Genomic DNA, 18,074 nt, shown 5'->3' with positions numbered 1-18,074 from the left:
TTCCCCCCTTTACCCACACGACCACACTTTTTTTCATCCCTAAATCTCACATCCCAACTTTTCTTATTCCTACATCGCACCCACTGTATTTTATAATAAGTTTATTATAGTATATGGTTGAGTTCACACAAGGTTTAAATTTTATTTTAGCTGACACACTATTCAGAAAAGCAATTTATACCATATACTGTATCTTTAGAAATAATCACAAAACTGTATATAGCCTTAGTAAAATAAAACAATCCGATTGAATCGTTTATTGGAGTATTCCATATCTTTGTATATTTATACCTGTAATTAATGTATACAGATATGATCAAGGAAGTTATTTTGTTAGGAAAACACATGTTTAAAAGGATATAACATGAGTAACAATGGAAGATAGTTGATTTCCATAATGACTAGGATATCCATTATTCGTTTAAAGTTGTGTAATACATATACCAAACTTCCTTGTAATTATGTGATGTTTATTTAATTGTTCATCGGTGCCTTTATTAACGTAAGTAAATATTATACTCAGTCAAATGTAATGAATTCATAGTGTTTATTTGCATGATTTTTTTTTCGAATTTTCTAGTGACGAGGGACACTTTTAAAAAAAAAATAATACAATGCTAACTGATTATTGGATAACCTTTCAATTTTTAATTTATAAACAAATTTCAAAATACAATTGATTAACTTGAGTTTTCGATTTATCGATATCCAAATTGTGTAGCGTGTTTACTACTTATGACAATTTTACGTATGTCTCCTTCTTTTGAACAGAATACCTGTAAACAATTTATTTATGGAACTTTCTGCTGGTAAAGTAGTGGTTGGTGTTTTACTTATTTTACCGGTCTTTATTGGTGGTACCTGTATCAACAAACATTACTCAGTCCAGGAAGGTATGGAATCACTGCACTATAAAAGGGTAACATGTTTTTAATGACCATTTTAATTCAAACCGATAGAAAACACAAATATTTACACCTATTATTACACTTACTGCTCTTCAAATTCGTATTTTATTTGGCCTTTTTAACTTTCAGATTCGATCTATGAGTCTTTTGTAAACGAAACGCAAAATTTGAAGCCTTGTATCTAAGATGAGTTTATTTTCGGTCCTATACATCCAGCATCTGGTCTGTGCTGTGAAAAGCCAATTCCTAGTTGAGATTGACCTTTCTTATTATTTTTGTGTATTGCTTCTTTAGACTATATTATTTGATCAGCATTTTTTGTTGTGATATCTGAAATCAACTGTGACAATACAAAATCTTGACTTTTTACTTAAAATATAATACATGGTTCGTATTATGCTGAGATATTGCATATTCATGATGTGATATCAATTTTCTTACAAAACTGTGTTTTTTGTGTGTGTTTTTTGTTGTTAGGTAACAAGATCAATTCTTAAGTGGCGCCCGTTAGGCTGTGTAAATTGTATAAATCGTCTGACACAATCCAGTTTACCACATGTTAAACTCATACATGTAAAGTACAAAATAAAATAATATTTATTCTATGATTATGACTTCATTCCAAATATAGCTCATAGTCAAGTCAAACTAAGATTTAACCTCAAACTAATTGCAACAGAAAATGTTTGAGTTCTAATCTATAGCTTTGTGTTTTTATTATACACAGAAAAAAAAGTCCCATAAAATCTAACGTGAGGAGAATTCAAAATCAGCATTTTCAATTTCCTATGGAAATTAACATTGGAAGGGGAGATAAATCCGAAAAAATTAGTCTTTTTTGGTCAGTTTCTGGTTGATTTTCTTGATATTTATGTAAAGTATGATACTTTGATGGGGTTATTAGTTGATATTTGACTAAATTGAATAATCTGCTGCTCATAAAATGTAGTTTTATTTTTATTGTGCATTTTTTATTAAAGAAATTGCAAATTTGAAGCTTTGTGACCATTTTGAAAAAATAGCGTAAAAAATTTGTATTGTTTCTATCTGTATATCCTATTTTTCAGCATCTAACTTTGTCTAAAGAAACTTTAAACCACAAAAAGAATAAATCATGCTTTTTTTTTTTTTTTTTTTATTAAATTTGAGATCATTTAACTTGACATGTTGAAAAATTCAATAAGTGGTCAACTAATGAATTACGAAATCTAGATTATACAAATGTAGCTTGATAAATGATATGAAAACACCTTTAGAGCTGTTTTTTATACCCTGAACACCACTAAAAAATCAAGAATCAATAAATTCTGATGAATAGAAACGGTACAGTTATTTTTGTATCAACTTTTATTGATATTTCTGCCTTTTTCTTAAGAGTTATCTCCCTTTTCAATGCAAATCTCAATATGATTTTTTTTAAATGTTGATTTTTTTAGTCTTCCTCAAATAAGATTTTATGGGACTTTTTCTGTGTATATTTGGGGTATAATGCTAAAGATTAAAACTTAAAAATCTTCTGTTGCAATTAATTTCAAGTTAGGGTCAAATTTATGCTAGATTGACTGGACTATCAATTAACAGCCATAACTTAGAAACTTCCACATGAACAATAGTTGACAAAGTGTACGAAACACTGAGAGCCTGTGGTTCTTTAACTTTTAATGTTAAATAATGCATTGCATTATAGACAAGAAATATTTGGTTTATCATTTTGTTTAAGTTTTTCTGGTGGACGTTTCATCCCCGAGGGTATCACCAGCCCAGTAGTCAGCACTTCGGTGTTGACATGAATATCAATCATATGGTCATTTTTATAAATTTTCTGTTTACAAACCTTTGAATTTTTCGAAAAACTAAGGATTTTCTTACTCCAGGAGAAGATTACCTTAGCCGTATTTGGCACAACTTTTTGGAATTTTGGATCCTCAATGCTCTTCAACTTTGTATTTATTTGGCTTTTTAACTATTTTGATATGAGCGTCACTGATGAGTCTTATGTAGACGAAACGCGCGTCTGGCGTATAAAATTATAATCCTGGTACTTTTGATAACTATTTCTACATACTTCAAGCACTACCGATTTATTTTCATCTTGTAGACTTTAAAATATTTGACGAAAATCAAATAGCAGATTTTGATTATGCCCAATTTGGTAAATCAAAGACAATTGATTGCTGTGCACATAACATCAGCAGGATACTGTGGTATTTTTGGAACAAACAATATCCAGAATGGCGGCTATTTCCATGGGAACCATACTGCAGTATTTGTGATAACCGACCAAAATTAGAAGATAATAATCAGACATTAGTGCTAATGGAGACAGGAAACGGAGATGCTGGAATTTACAGATGCATAGCAATGTCTGAAAACAGTATCATAGCGGAGCACAACACTACTTTAGAAGTATTTTGTAAGTTTTGTGTCTGTGAATTTTATATCAAATATAGTTAAGAAAAGGGTGGTCCCCAGTATGGAAAATCCTATAAAAAACATAAAAAGAGAACACAATTCCTTATTAAATCTAAACCGGGTATGTATTAAGCCAAGAGTCTGTAATTCAGTGGTTATCGTTGGCTGCTGTCTGTAATATTTGATTTCTGTTTTTTAGTTTTAGCTTGGACCACAACTTGGTATTGATTCATTAAATTGTAGTTATGGTACAATTTCTAATATGCAATCCACGTTTGATCTTCGGTTTCAGTATATATTTAATGTGTTTAAATAATTAGTTGTCACACACAGCAGGCATGCTCGTACATTTAAGACGCACATATATGACTCGACGTTGTCATGAAATTGAAGACCCTACTTTACCACAAACCGAAATAAATCTATAATCCTTCAATTTAATTTTTTTTTAGTATAAAGCTGACTTATTGCTTCAAAATAAAAGGAAATTGAAGACCTTTATAAGGGCTTAGTATTGTCGACAAAGGACACGATTCCAGATCAGGAGCAATACAGGTGATATAAAACGAAGATGTGGCATGATCGCCAACGAGACAACTGTCCACAAGAAACCAAAATAGCACAGAATTTAACAACTATAGGTCACCGTACGGCCTTCAACAATGAGCAAAGCCCATACCGCATAGTCAGCCATAAAGACCCCGATATGACAATGTTTAATAAATTCAAACGAGAAAACAAACGCCCTTATTCAAATAGAAAAATGAACGAAAAACAAGTATGCAACACAAAAACAAAAGACAACCACTGAATTACAGGCTCCTGACTTGGGACAGGCACATAAATAATTAATGTGGCGGGGTTAAACATGTTAGCGTGATACTAACCCTCACCTAACCTGGGACAATGGCATAACAGTACAACATAAGAACGAACTATAAAAATCAGTTGATAGCATTCTTCACCTAACTATTTAGGTTTGAACTTGCAAAAGCTTTCAGTAATGAAAATCACACTAATAATAATCGGACGTCACTGCTAAATGTTGAAATCAAACCAATAGAGAGAGTGCATATCCTAAGGAGCCAAGTAGTCAGATGGTAAATAAAACAAATTCATAAAGATTTGGCCTGACCTCTTTGCATTACATGTAACAATCAAATAATCTTAATTGTCTATTTTAACTCCAGCTTGTACAGAAAGAGAAACACCACTATATATAGCCCCACAAGACAAGTATGCTAGTATTGGTGACACTGTTACATTTTCTTGTGCTGGAGATTTTGGTTGTACAATTGACAAATTCAGACAAGTGGGGTGGTATGATGAGAACTATGATTTTATAAATAACTCTAGATACTCCACCAGTAACGCAGAAAAGTAAGTTATTTTGATTCTACTCATTTTTATGGTTTGAAAGTTATAAATATGATTTGTTTTGTGATAAATAAAATTAAACACACCAGAATGAGTAACTTTCTGACTATATATTTCAATCTATCTTCTCCGGTTTTTTTATGAATTGTGTTATATGCGCTTTTTAACTCTTCAGATTGTAAAGGAAACCTTGATAGTTATATTCTGATTTATTTTATCCTCAAAATTACAAATATTCATATTGTCTGCAAGTCAATATTATGTTCTTTATCTCGAAGAAAAAAATGGTTGTTGGTTTGTCTATTCGTTCGTCTGTTCGTTCGTCCGTTCGTTCGTCCGTCTGTCCCACTTCAGGTTATAGTTTTGGTTTAAGTTTTTGGTCGAGGTAGTATTTGAGGAATTTGAAGTCCATTCAACTTGAAACTTAGTACACATGTTTCCCATGATATGATCTTTCTAATTTTTATTGCCAATTTAGAGATTTCCCCCATTTTCACTGCCTACTGAACATAGAAAATGATAGTGCTGATGGGGCACCAGTGTGCTGGGGACACATTCTTATTTTTTTATTTATCAGATACGGTGAAACATACGTTGAAGTCAATCTAACTATCACAGACACCAATGAGAGTGATTTTAACCAAACTTTCATCTGTATTGTATCATCCACTTCTGATTATCAGTATTTTGAAGTTCATATTTTAAAGAAACGTAAGTATAAAACTTGATTCTTAATACTTGTGTTTGTGTACATTTGTTTTCTCGTAACAATTACAAGGTGGTAGTATATATCTTTATATTTACAATTTGTTATATAAATATCCGATGCAAAAAGTATAGTACTGTTAAATAATATAGAAAACAAGTAAATAGTAATATAATTAAATAAACAGCTGCGCCATGAGCGCATGATACGCCCGACGTCATGTGTGGAATTTTTATGCAATAATCATAAATAGTTTCTGAGAAAGTATTAAGCAATAACCATATATTGTTTTTGAGACACGGCGGGACATGTGAAACCCCAACCCTGTTTTTTTTTACAAAAAACTAAATATCACTATAAATAAAATTTTGAATCAAAACCAAAAAGTATACAGATCTTTAGATTAATACAACAAAGAAGTTTGTAAAGTTTTAAGCAATAATCATAAATTATTTTTGAGATACGGCGCGACATGTAAAAAAACCCTCCTCTGTTTAACTAAATACTTAATAACTCAAAAATGGAATTTTGAATCATCACCAAAAAGTAGACAGATCTTTAGATTAATACAACAAAGAAGTGTGTAAAATTTAAGCAATAATCATAAATTGTTTTTGAGATACGGCACAACATGTAAAAAAACCCTCCCATTTTTTAACAAAATACTCAATAACTCAAAAATTTTGAATCATCAACAAAAAGTATACAGATCTTTAGATTAATATAACAAAGACATTTGTAAAGTTTTAAGCAATAATCATTAATCGTTTTTGAGATATGGTGCGACATGTAAAAAAAACCTCCCCCCCCTTTTTTTTTTACAAAATACTCAATAACTCAAAAATAAAATTTTGAATCATCACCAAAAAGTATACAGATATTAAGATTAATATAACTAAAAAAAATGGATAAGTCGTTCTCAAGTTACGGTGCGACATGTTTACGCCGGACAGACAGACGGACGGACAGACAGACGGACATCGGACATTTGTATACCATAATACGTCCTGTCAAAATTTTGACGGGCGTATAAAAAAGAACTGAAAGACACCCGAAATAAACAAAAGTCATTTCACCATTTTTCTAGCAGTCAGCATAGTTTTCTTTTCAAACATTCAGATGAATCCATAGTTTTACAGAAATTCGAACCCAACGATTTTCTTTTACAATTTAGATACGAGGGTTTGGGGATATTCATTTTGAACAAAAGTATCATTTATGATTGCTGAAAAAAAAACCTACAGACATCTACAGCTTTCATCAAAATGCAATTATCTACACACTATATCGCTCTCTTGTTCGCCCCAATTGTACCAAAAAAACAATTAATACATTTAAATGCCAATTGTTCGTGAATAATTGAGAGTTTTTCCCTTTATAATAATGTAAAAAATATGTTGACTTGGACGTAGAATGCTCTGAAAAGCGTCAAAACACAACCTTTAAAGTATGGTAAAACACTTCATTCGCTACTTTTAAGAATCTGTAAACATGGGTTATGATCCTTAAAGAGAGATCAAAACTAAACAGCTTAAAACATAGTTCGCTATCTTGGACATGACGCTAACCTTGTGACCTTTGTCAGGGCAATTGTCCCAGTGTCATTGCAAAAAACTCTTTTGGTCTAGAATCTTAAGTTTATTAGTTAAAGATAATTTGGTCTTTTTAGAAACCGATAACGGATGATTTGCAACTTACGCCAAGGTCAAATCTATTCGGTAAATTTTAATATGGTTGTACCTAAATGACCAATTTCCACTATTCAAGACTAAGACGTAAATATAATTGTTTTTGAGATTATTCCATAAGTTGTGAGCCAAATGTCAAGGTCAACGTACACATTTGATATTGAGACATTTTCAAGTTCACATAATGATCATTTGTGAAAATCATAGGTGGCTATGTTCCAGTCCGGGCCGTATACGTATACTCGTACGGTCCGACCAGCCGCGTATGGTCGGACCGTATGAGTATACGAGTACGGTCCGGTACGAGCTGACCATACATGTTATTTTATCATATGGGTAATTATTTAAATTAAAACAAGCAATTATCACAATCTCTATTTTACAAGTGATTTTTAGTTTTACAAATTGTTATTGATAATTTATTACAATAAGAGAGCCGTGGTGTAGTGGTTAGTGCATCGGACTACTAGCACAAAGGTTCCTGGTTCGATTCCTGTCTGGGATGAAAATTTCAGGAACTCAATTTTCGGCTCTTCCTTGACACCATTTGCGAGTATAGTCTTGAGGAAACGATGATAGTCCGTCGGAAGGGGACGATAAATGGCTGACCCGTTGTAATGATCCTGTATGGGGGTGCGAGAGGCAAAACATTAACAGCTAATAAAATTACGTCCTTTAATGGCACTTGCAAAATGAAAAAGAGACAGTACATGTGATTACAATTACATACATGTATATAACAAAATCATATACGGACTGTACAGTATTTCCGGAAACGCGGATTCAACCCCCTATATATATTACATCCCCCCGACAAAAGAAAAATGTAAATTTTGCTCAGGGTTGAATTCGCTTTACAATATATATGCACCAACTCATATACCATCTCAAAACACAGCATGAAAAATTACAATTATCTGACGTTGCGAAATCTCAACTTTTGAAAGTTAGTAGTTAAATATATTTTTACAGATCTGAAATTGTTTCGTGATACATGTATCATTGAGTAATAAATTCAACAGAGCCCCTAACTCTTACAATATTGTGAAAATGTCCTATAATGATCCCATTTCATAAGTTGCAAGTTTCAAAAAAATATATCAACAATCTCTCACAGAATCATGGTGCACCAAACCCATTTACACACACACACTCTCATAAAAAATATAAAATTGCTAACAGATAAAACATATCAGAAAGATACAATTCACGGGGTTTATTTATGAAATTATCTCGATATCACTAACATAGATCCTAGATAATATACTCCTCATAAAAGTTCCAAAACTGGACGCAAACTACAGATTTCCGTCTTTATACCATGCAAAAAAAAAACACAACAAAAAAAAATATTCTCTCTACATTTTCCTTAAATTGTTTGCTACTGAAACTGTATATCACTATCGTGTTTCCTTAAAAATCCACTAAATACAAAATGAACCATATTCATACGATCTCATCAACATATTTCAAAAATAGTAAAGATCGATGTTCAATATAAACATACAAAAATCGGCATTTCTCATAGAAAATAATTATTGAATTACAAATCTGAAAACGCAGCAGTACCAACTTTCTGCTATTATGTTACAAAATTAAATAAATCAAATATTAAAGACTAGATAATTCAAACTTGATACTCATGTGAATGAAATTGAAATAAAAATCTACATGTATAAAAATGTGTTTAGCATAATGTCATGTATACGCAATATCAACAATCGTTCATTATTTTCCTCAGAAAAAATCAAGCAAATTAAACATACAAAATACGAATTGTTCAAGTATTTCAAAATGATAAGTAATATCAACATATGCAAAAAAAATCTTAAGCAGTTTATAATCAGTTTCCATGTACATGTATATTATATATGCAAACAAACTAATGTCCGTATATTTAAAAGTTCTTATTGAATAACATTGAAATAGGGCTCCGCTCTGTACTGAATTTCATCTGACATCATAGTAACGGATTGTCATGAGATAAATCCCACGGAAAAAAACATGAAAAGTTCGCCAGAAAAAGTCGTTGTACCATCAATAAAGGGCATTGTCATGAGATAAATCTCACGGACAATAAGTTCAAGAAAAACATCGCTGTATACAGATTAATAAATTGTCATGAGATAAATCTCACGGACAAAAAGGTTCAAAATAAACATCCTCGTCAAGCATTGGCAATTGTCTTGAATTTGAGATTTCAGTTCATGTACGACTGACGGGTTTTGTTCGGCAACAGCTTTAGGTGTAATTTGTTGTTTGATGGCAGAAACAGATATCTCATCATGTAACCTGTACCCGTATGCTTCGCCCATTTTGGCAGATGATAGTGCACCATTACTGTCTTTGTGGTTACCTGTCCTTACAAAGAAAGCTAACTTTTCGGCAAGACCCTGGATGAATTTGGTGAGAATTTCATGATCAGCTTTGTGTAATAATTGAGCTTTTTCTACAAGCTGGCAGTAAAAATCTTCGAGTGCTTGACCCGGTGACAACTTTATGTGTTCAAAAACCTCATTTTCTAGCATGATTGTTGGACTTTGCCAATCGAGATTTACATATTTTCTCTTAAACAGTTCAATAAGTTTTTCCCAGGAGCTTTTGTCATTGAATGTTAACGAGTTAAACCACGTGAGGGCCGGGCCCGTTAACTGGAGATGAAAAGCTGCTATTCGCCTTTGGTATTCATAAGGCATTTTATGTAGTGTAGCGAAAGAGTCAAATTCGCGCAAGAAAACAAGTCCATTTTCATGGGAATATCCCCTGAATTTCCTACACGGAGCTAGTTTTTCCATGACAGCTGTATGTACTATTCTAGGTATACTTGTATGTTCTAATCTAGGCGTACTTGTAGTGTAACATGCACTTGTGTTATAAGTCAAATTATTTTGATGCAATCTGTTAACCAAACTTATTTGTGGTGTTAAAATTGGCATAGAACGATCTAATTTGTTGGTTTGAGAGGGCCTAGTCGGGGCTAATAAATGTAAACTTTGATCTAATTCATGGTTTTGAGAAGGCCTAGTCGGTGCCAATAAATATGAACTTAAAAGTGAATCGTCGGTAAATTCGTCGACCGTTTCAACTAATGAGTGTAAACTTAAAGTAGACTCACCATCGCTCATATCATTTAAATTGCTATATTTCGGCGCCGACATCAACGCAGAAAAAAAACCAACACTGTAATGAGATAAATCTCACGTACAGATAAAAAAAAATAAATGTGCATGTTAAATATTACGCCTGTAATGAGATGAATCTCACGTACAGAAAACTGGGATTCATACGGCAACTTGAAGAAAATTTTAATCTGCATGGACACACATACAAAAATTTGACCACCCACGTGGTTTTCCCACTTCAGTGAAAATTATGGGGAAAACAATTTTCAATTCATTTCAGATCATTTCAGTTCAGGTTTACACAAATAAAGTCCTTTGAATGAAGTAATATTTCGGGTCCTCCGCCATGTAATGATCCTGTATGGGGGTGCGAGAGGCAAAACATTAACAGCTAATAAAATTACGTCCTTTAATGGCACTTGCAAAATGAAAAAGAGACAGTACATGTGATTACAATTACATACATGTATATAACAAAATCATATACGGACTGCACAGTATTTCCGGAAACGCGGATTCAACCCCCTATATATATTACACCGTGTTAAGAGAGAGCCATATCTCTTGCACGTTAAAGACACCCTTGTAGATTTCGAAAAAGAGTAGGCTAATGGCGGTACAAGGCAGCACTCGCACCCGCAAAGTGGAAAGGGATTAATATAAGTTACAAAACTTGTTTCCCAATCCACTATAAATAAATATGTTTAAACTATTACAATAAGATAAAATGAACAAACGAACATTTGAAATTGAGTATTAAATTTTGTTTAATAGTAAATCTATGGTAATATCGCCCAAGGTGACACAATTCAAGTAACGTAATATTTTTTACATTTTCATGTATGCAGTTCATGCATGTTTCTTTGCATTTGCATTTTGTGGTATAGTTGCTAAATATTCCAAAACAATTGACCTCCCACATGATATTTACTTCCGACGTCTTCAATTTCACTGATCATAATTCAATAAATGTATTGCTGATCGACATGCTAGATGCAAGAGATTAACATATTTAATTAGCGTGAATTTTAAAAAAGTTGAAATATAAAAAGATTTGTTTCAATTACAATTGAACTTTTTTATATTAATTTGGTAGTTAAGTTATGTTGATCTGCTATATAAATGCATTTGTATCTTATAAACATGACATTCTTTTTTAATATTAGTCAGACCGTACTCGTATCGTTCGACCGTATGAGTATTTTGAGAAAGTACGCATACGTTCCAAATATTCATACGGTCTGGAACAGCTACATCTCACGGTTTCTGAGTTGTAGTGGCCAACAGACATCGATTGATTTCGAAATAGGCGCAATACAACCAAGAAGTCGTTGAATCTTTTCTATCCAAATGTATCTAACAAAACAGGTTCTGTTCCTTGACATAAACCACCCTTCGTTTTTTTTCTACCTCTTACTGTTACGGTGTTCACCTCATAACAAGGTTTTTTGGAATTGTGCAGACTAACATTGACTAATAGGGTGAGTACCGGATAGGTATTTGTGACTCTGTTACAAAGTGTGAACCTGAAAGCAACATGTCTTAAGGTAAAGACAGCTAACGTTGTTAAAGTTCGGCGAAAAAAGAAATAAAAAATGAAGAAAGGTCTTTCCTTTTGGAAAAAAAGAAGACCTTAACTAAACAAATACTTAGTTTAGTATGTATTTTGTTTATAATTTAGAAATGTCTTAATTTCATACAGGAACAACTGTTTCAATCACAAATACTACTACTACAAAAAAGATGCATCTACCAGCTGGTGTTATAGTTGCCATTATTGCCTCGGGAATCCTCATGGTGATTGGTCTTCTTCTTCTATTGTTCCGGCCGAGAGTAAAGTTGTTTATACTTTCTCGTATACCTTGTGGTCACCTATCTGATAAAGGTTAGTTAGGTAGAAAATATAACATGGTTTATTCAGAAAATGCTATTTACAAAAGTCATACAATTCCCAATTTGCAAAGTTAATGAAGTAGAAAACGTTGTATATACCATGTGGTCATCTCACTGATAAATGTTGGTAAATAAAAAAAAATGTTACATACAATGTTATATTTGTTATTCTCATCGTATTTTGTCTAATGCTAAGTTCCTTTCTGTGTGTGCTACATTTTGATGTTGTGTCGTTGTTCTCCTCTGATATTTAATGCGTTTCCCTCTGTTTTAGTGTGTAATCCGCATTTGTTTTTTTAGCTCACCGGCCCGAAGGACCAAGTGAGCTTTTCTCATCACTTGGCGTCCGTCGTCCGTCGTCGTCCGTTGTCCGGCGTTAACTTTTACAAAAATCTTCTCCTCTGAAACTACTGGGCCAAATTAAACCAAACTTGGCCACAATCATCATTGATTTATCTAGTTTAAAATTTGTGTTTTTTTACCCGGCCAACCAACCAAGATGGCCGCCATGGCTAAAAATAGAACATAGGGGTAAAATGCAGTTTTTGGCTTATAACTCAAAAACCAAAGCATTTAGAGCAAATCTGACATGGGGTAAAATTGTTCATCAGGTCAACATCTATCTGCCCTGAAATTTTCAGATGAATCAGAAAACCCATTGTTGGGTTGCTACCCCTAAATTGGTAATTTTAAGGAAATTTTACTGTTTTTGGTTATTATCTTGTATATTATTATAGATGGAGATAAACTGTAAACAGCAATAATGTTCAGCAAAGTAAGATTTACAAATAAGTCAACATGAACAAAATGGTCAGTTGACCCCTTTAGGAGTTATTGCCCTTTATAGTCATTTTTTTACCATTTTTCGTAAATTTTAGTTAACTTTTACAAAAATCTTCTCCTCTGAAACTACTGGGCCAAATTTTACCAAATATAGCCAGAATCATTATAAGCCTATCTAGTTTAAAAATTGGGTTTTGTGACCGGGCAAATCAACCAAGATGGCCGCTACAGCTAAAAATAGAACATAGGGTAAAATGCAGTTTTTGGCTTATAACTCAAAAACCAATGCATTTAGAGCAAATCTGACAGGGGTTAAATTGTTTAGCAGGTGAAGATCTATCTGCCCTGAAATTTTCAGATGAATCAGACAACCCATTGTTGGGTTGCTGCCCCTAAATTGGTAATTTTAAGGAAATTTTACTGTTTTTGGTTATTATCTTGTATATCATTATAGATGGAGATAAACTGTAAACAGCAATAATGTTCAGCAAAGTAAGATTTACAAATAAGTCAACTGGGCCAAATTTTACCAAACATAGCCAGTATCATAATTAGGCTATCTAGTTTTAAAATTGTGTTTTGTGACCTGACAAACCAACCAAGATGGCCACTACAGCTAAAAATAGAAGATAAAACATGGGGTAAAATGCAGTTTTTGGCTTATAACTCAAAAACCAAAGCATTTAGAGCAAATATGACAGGGATAAAATTTTCATCTGGTCAAGATCTATCTGCCCTGACATTTTTAGATAAATCGGACAACTCGTTGTTAGGTTGCTGCCCCTAAATTGGTAATTTTAAGGAACTTTTGCTGTTTTGGGTTATTATCTTGAATATTATTATAGATAGAGATAAACTGTAAACAGCAATAATGTACAGCAATTTAAGACTAAAAAAAAGTCAAAATGACCAAAATGGTCAATTAACCCCCTAAGAAGTTATTGTCCTTTATAATCAATTTTTTACAATTTTCATAAAATTTGTAAATTTTTACTTACATTTTCCACTGAAACTACACGGACAGGTTCATTATAGATAGAGATAATTGTGAGCAGCAAGAATGTTCAGTAAAGGAAGATGTACAAACACATCACAATCACCTAAACACAATTTTGTCATGAACTGTCTGCTTCCTTTGTTTAATTCACATATGCCAAGGTATGCAACGCTCACTTGTCACTAAACGCCTAAATCAAATAATACGAATAAATAACAGTTAGAGGACTAAACATTGAGTGTTGATTTAAATGTTTAATATTAAATTTACCCTTTTTATCACATGCAACTGCATGTACTATACTCTTTCATTCTAATAAATCCACATTGGAATATCTCAGACAGACTGAGTGTGAAATCACCGTTATCGATAGCCAATGACAAACAAGTTAAAGGTAAATTCAGTATCAAAATAAGGTATTACCAACATAGGTAATGCAATTGTTTACGCTGTTATGAAAATGATTCTATAACATATCGTTATGTCACACACACAAATTTTAACCACATACCATGTGTGCTTCGCTGAAAATATTACATACCATGTGATCACCGATGTTGTTGATAGAGATTATTTGAAAAAATACTCGCATTGTATATGCACACTCTGCTGATAAAGCAGGTTACATCAAAGACCACATGTATGATGTTTATCATTTTTTTGTGATTGTTTTTTTTTCTAAATGAATTTATGAAAGGCGGGATATAAGTCAACGAGACAGCAACTCGACGACACAAATAATCAAACATCATTTGATCAATGAACAGCCTTCAACAGCTGTCCCACATATGACCCTTAATTATTTATGATGAGACTACAAGAAACGTGGAATGTTGTTTAGGATTTTTTCCTCAGGTGCAGTATTCAACCAACATATATAGCTAGCTTATTGTGTTCGATGTTGTCTATCTTTGTTTATCTGTCTACTTATTTTCAGAGGAGTCAGCGTTGGTGGTTGATGTGGTATGTTGTACTTTCCTGTTTTTTGTTGTTGATTCCTGTTATCTTATTTTTAACGACAGTTTTAACATCGATACAATTAAAACCTGTCTTATTTGTAACGTAATCAGTAATGCTACATATTAGATCTTTTCTATTAATGCTTGAAGTCGAAAGGTTTGGTTGGCTTGCTTGCTTTGTTAGTATAAATGCTCAAGCAACCAATGGATTTGTGGGGCTTCAGCTTGTTCAGCAACTGGTTTAAAGTACTTAGATAGTTGAAATCGACATAAAATAAACGAAAACGGGCGTTGTTTAATATTAGTTAGGTATTTATGTGATGCACATTACCACTTAGAAATTAGAATAATATGTATAAGTCAGATCTCTGTCCTGTGTTTTTTATGGATAAAGTTGTCTTACTGCCAATCTTACCGCCATTTCTAATTTTTATATTCAGGAAGCAAAGATTATCATGCCTTGATATTACACGATGACGAATTTGAAGATAGAAAAATAGCAGAAGTATTGAAGACTAGACTTGAAGAAGATGCTTATTCTGTTATAATGTCTTCTGAAGTTCTAGGAGGTCAAGGTAAGAATAATGATAAAACAAAATGGCAATAACAATTCAGATTGATTAGACAAAAGTTTTTTTAAATTGATATTTACTGCTTTTCTTCTTTTCTTTTTTCTGTCACATAATGTTTGAAGTGCCAGAAAATACTACGTCAAAGTAGATTTTATATCCTCTCGCGAAGTGTTAATTTGAAGCATATTCTAACGATTGTGTCCTGTATGTAGTATGTAGTTTGTAAATAATGACCAAGCTCAAATATATGTTCACAAAGGATGATAGTTTACTGAAATTATATAAATGGTCTATATATAAATATATATTTATTTGCAGATATAATACGAACACTTGGCGAATTCTGTCAGAATAGTGGTAGCTTAATAATTATTTATCCAACAAAAGCTTGTAGTACAACTTTTCAAAGAGAAATTGGTGCACAAAACTATTTCGAACCAAGTCTAATTACAGTCATAAAACAGAGAGAAATTGAAAAACGTGTAAAAGCTCTGGAAGACGTAGGCCTAAGGAAGATAACTTGGCCGGATGGAGGGGATTTTTCGCTTTTCGAAGAGACAAATTTCTATAGTAAACTTAAACTTAGAATGCCGAGAAGGAGTTCACAAAACATAAAATGTTGCACATGTTGTAGATCAAACAAGTCAACTTATAATGAACACATTTCAGAACAAAGTTATTCGACTAAATTCTAACTTAAAAAAGATAATTTATATCACGACTTACTTTCTTGCAGCACAAGGTGGTTACCCTAGTATTTCTACAACTAAAGGGATACAATCCATTCTTACAACCGAAGGAATGTTAATATTGTTGTAACTTTTTTTCAAGTATGACCGAAGTTCAAAATATGTCGAAAAAATATTGTCAACACTGACACAATTAATATGTAATTTCATTGAGAAGGTTCGTTTTTTATACCCCCACCGTCAGTCCAATGAATATTTTCGAATATTTTTCTCCGGAACTACAAAACAAGGATTTCTGAAATTGGGTTTCAAGGTTTATATATGTCAGCTATACTGTGCGATGCGTTTTCAGATACAGCACCCGACAAATTCCTGTTTACCGAACACTTGTATCATTATACACATGATAGCCAAGGTGAAGTTTGTCGTCACATTTTTCTCAGGAACTACAATACAAGGGTTTCTGAAATTTGATTTCAGGGTTTATACAAGTCAGCTTTACCGTGTGATATGTTTTCAGAATCATCTCTCAACAATTTCCTGTTGGCCGAACACTTGCATATTTTACACTTTTAAAATTATCCACTTGCGGCGGGGTATGATTAGTGAGCAGTAGCACACAGTTTCACTTGTTTATCACAATTGACACGGACAGTATTTGCATTGTTAATTTCGAAATGAATAAATATAAACATTTTTATAATGGTTGATATTCTCAAAAGCTAGTACATATAATGAGGAAAATACCAGTTCATATATATCACATATGTTTTTTACATTTGTAAAAAATAAAACACATTTTCTTCAAAGCCTCGCACCTTTAACAAGGAAAACAGACTTTTAAGGATCGCATACATATTCACATTCTTCCAGTTCAGCAACATTACCAGAAGTTAACATAAATAAAGACAAAAGTAGTAATATGTTGGTGTTATAAATCGACTGAGAGAAAACAAATTCGTGCTACAAACTAAGCCGAGGTGAACATATCAACTAAAATTGAAAGACGGTTCTCATTAATACCAACAGTTTTATCAATACTGCGTGTATGTATTAAAAATCTATATTCTGCAGCTGTTTAAATTATACTCCCAAAAAATATCCCGAAATGAAAAATTAAGGTTGAGAAAAAAAATGAAACTTAAAAGAAGACATTTATCAGCAGCAGTTTGTTACACAGATTTGTTGTATTGTCTAGGAGGACACATTATATTGTAGGAGTTCACTTATATTGATGTCCGAATATATCCCTCAGTTTATTTAGTCCTGGTATCTATGATGAGTTTATTTGCCATGATATTCGAAAACTAGAGTTTGATAACGGATTGCTTAATTAAGTTCTATTTACCCACGTGTTCTTATTCACAGATGATCAAGGATATATTCCGTTGGCCACTTGTTGAAACCAAAATGCCATCCTCTTTCTCCCGTTTATGTAATAATCTTATACCCAGTATCATTGGATTTTGATACCTTGAACTAAATTTCTAATTCCACTTGAGGATCCAAAACTGCTTAGCCTTGTCAGCATTTAATTTTATGAACTGCTTTTCTAGTCTTAAGTTCAGAGCAAGATATTTCAAGCAATCGTTAGATCTGTCAAAAAGTAGGTTCATTGTTTTATTCCTTTCGTCCATTGCATATGTTATACCTCATATAAATCTGACACTGGTTATACAATTGACAGGTTTAGCTTATTATCAATCCAGGTTAATCTATACTTTTCTACATTAGGAAATGCCTGAAGTTAGTTTCCATGCGTTTGATGTATTTGTGCTTTAGATTTTGACAATTAATAAAGATATTCCATATTGAATTTCCTTTTGGAGCTCGGTATTTTTGTTATTTTACTTTTTAGTCCCTTAAAGTTCATCATAGCCGATTGTTTTACAACGCCGTATTTACACGACAGAAATAATCTAAGTACAGACAAACCTGTGAATCTAGATATAGTTATAAAGCATGGAA

At 32.6% G+C, this 18,074-nt stretch overlaps 1 protein-coding gene across 4 annotated transcripts; it reads left to right on the top strand.

Annotated features, from left to right (window-relative positions):
- The first annotated feature begins 207 nt into the window (after positions 1-207).
- LOC134711812 (uncharacterized) lies at positions 208-17,922 on the top strand. 4 transcript variants are annotated; one of them, XR_010106239.1, is made up of 9 exons: positions 208-502; positions 772-893; positions 3,007-3,321; positions 4,511-4,700; positions 5,275-5,408; positions 11,916-12,098; positions 14,824-14,849; positions 15,286-15,420; positions 15,736-15,998. XR_010106239.1 is itself a non-coding variant. In XM_063572709.1 (8 exons), the coding sequence occupies exons 2-8, from the start codon at positions 794-796 to the stop codon at positions 16,110-16,112; spliced, it is 1,434 nt and encodes a 477-aa protein (XP_063428779.1). In that variant the 5' UTR covers positions 212-502; positions 772-793; the 3' UTR covers positions 16,113-17,922. The 4 variants fall into 4 exon arrangements, 3 of the variants coding, with proteins under 3 accessions (XP_063428780.1, XP_063428779.1, XP_063428781.1); XM_063572709.1 differs by lacking the exon at positions 14,824-14,849 and having other exon boundaries at positions 212-502; positions 15,736-17,922; XM_063572710.1 differs by lacking the exons at positions 11,916-12,098; positions 14,824-14,849 and having other exon boundaries at positions 210-502; positions 15,736-17,922.
- The last annotated feature ends 152 nt before the right edge of the window (positions 17,923-18,074 follow it).

This window comes from Mytilus trossulus, chromosome 3 (genome assembly GCF_036588685.1).
Source record: "Mytilus trossulus isolate FHL-02 chromosome 3, PNRI_Mtr1.1.1.hap1, whole genome shotgun sequence".
Classification (NCBI taxonomy): domain Eukaryota; kingdom Metazoa; phylum Mollusca; class Bivalvia; order Mytilida; family Mytilidae; genus Mytilus; species Mytilus trossulus.
The sequence above is the reverse complement of the archived record's forward strand: the minus strand, read 5'-3'. Positions and strand labels throughout refer to the sequence as shown.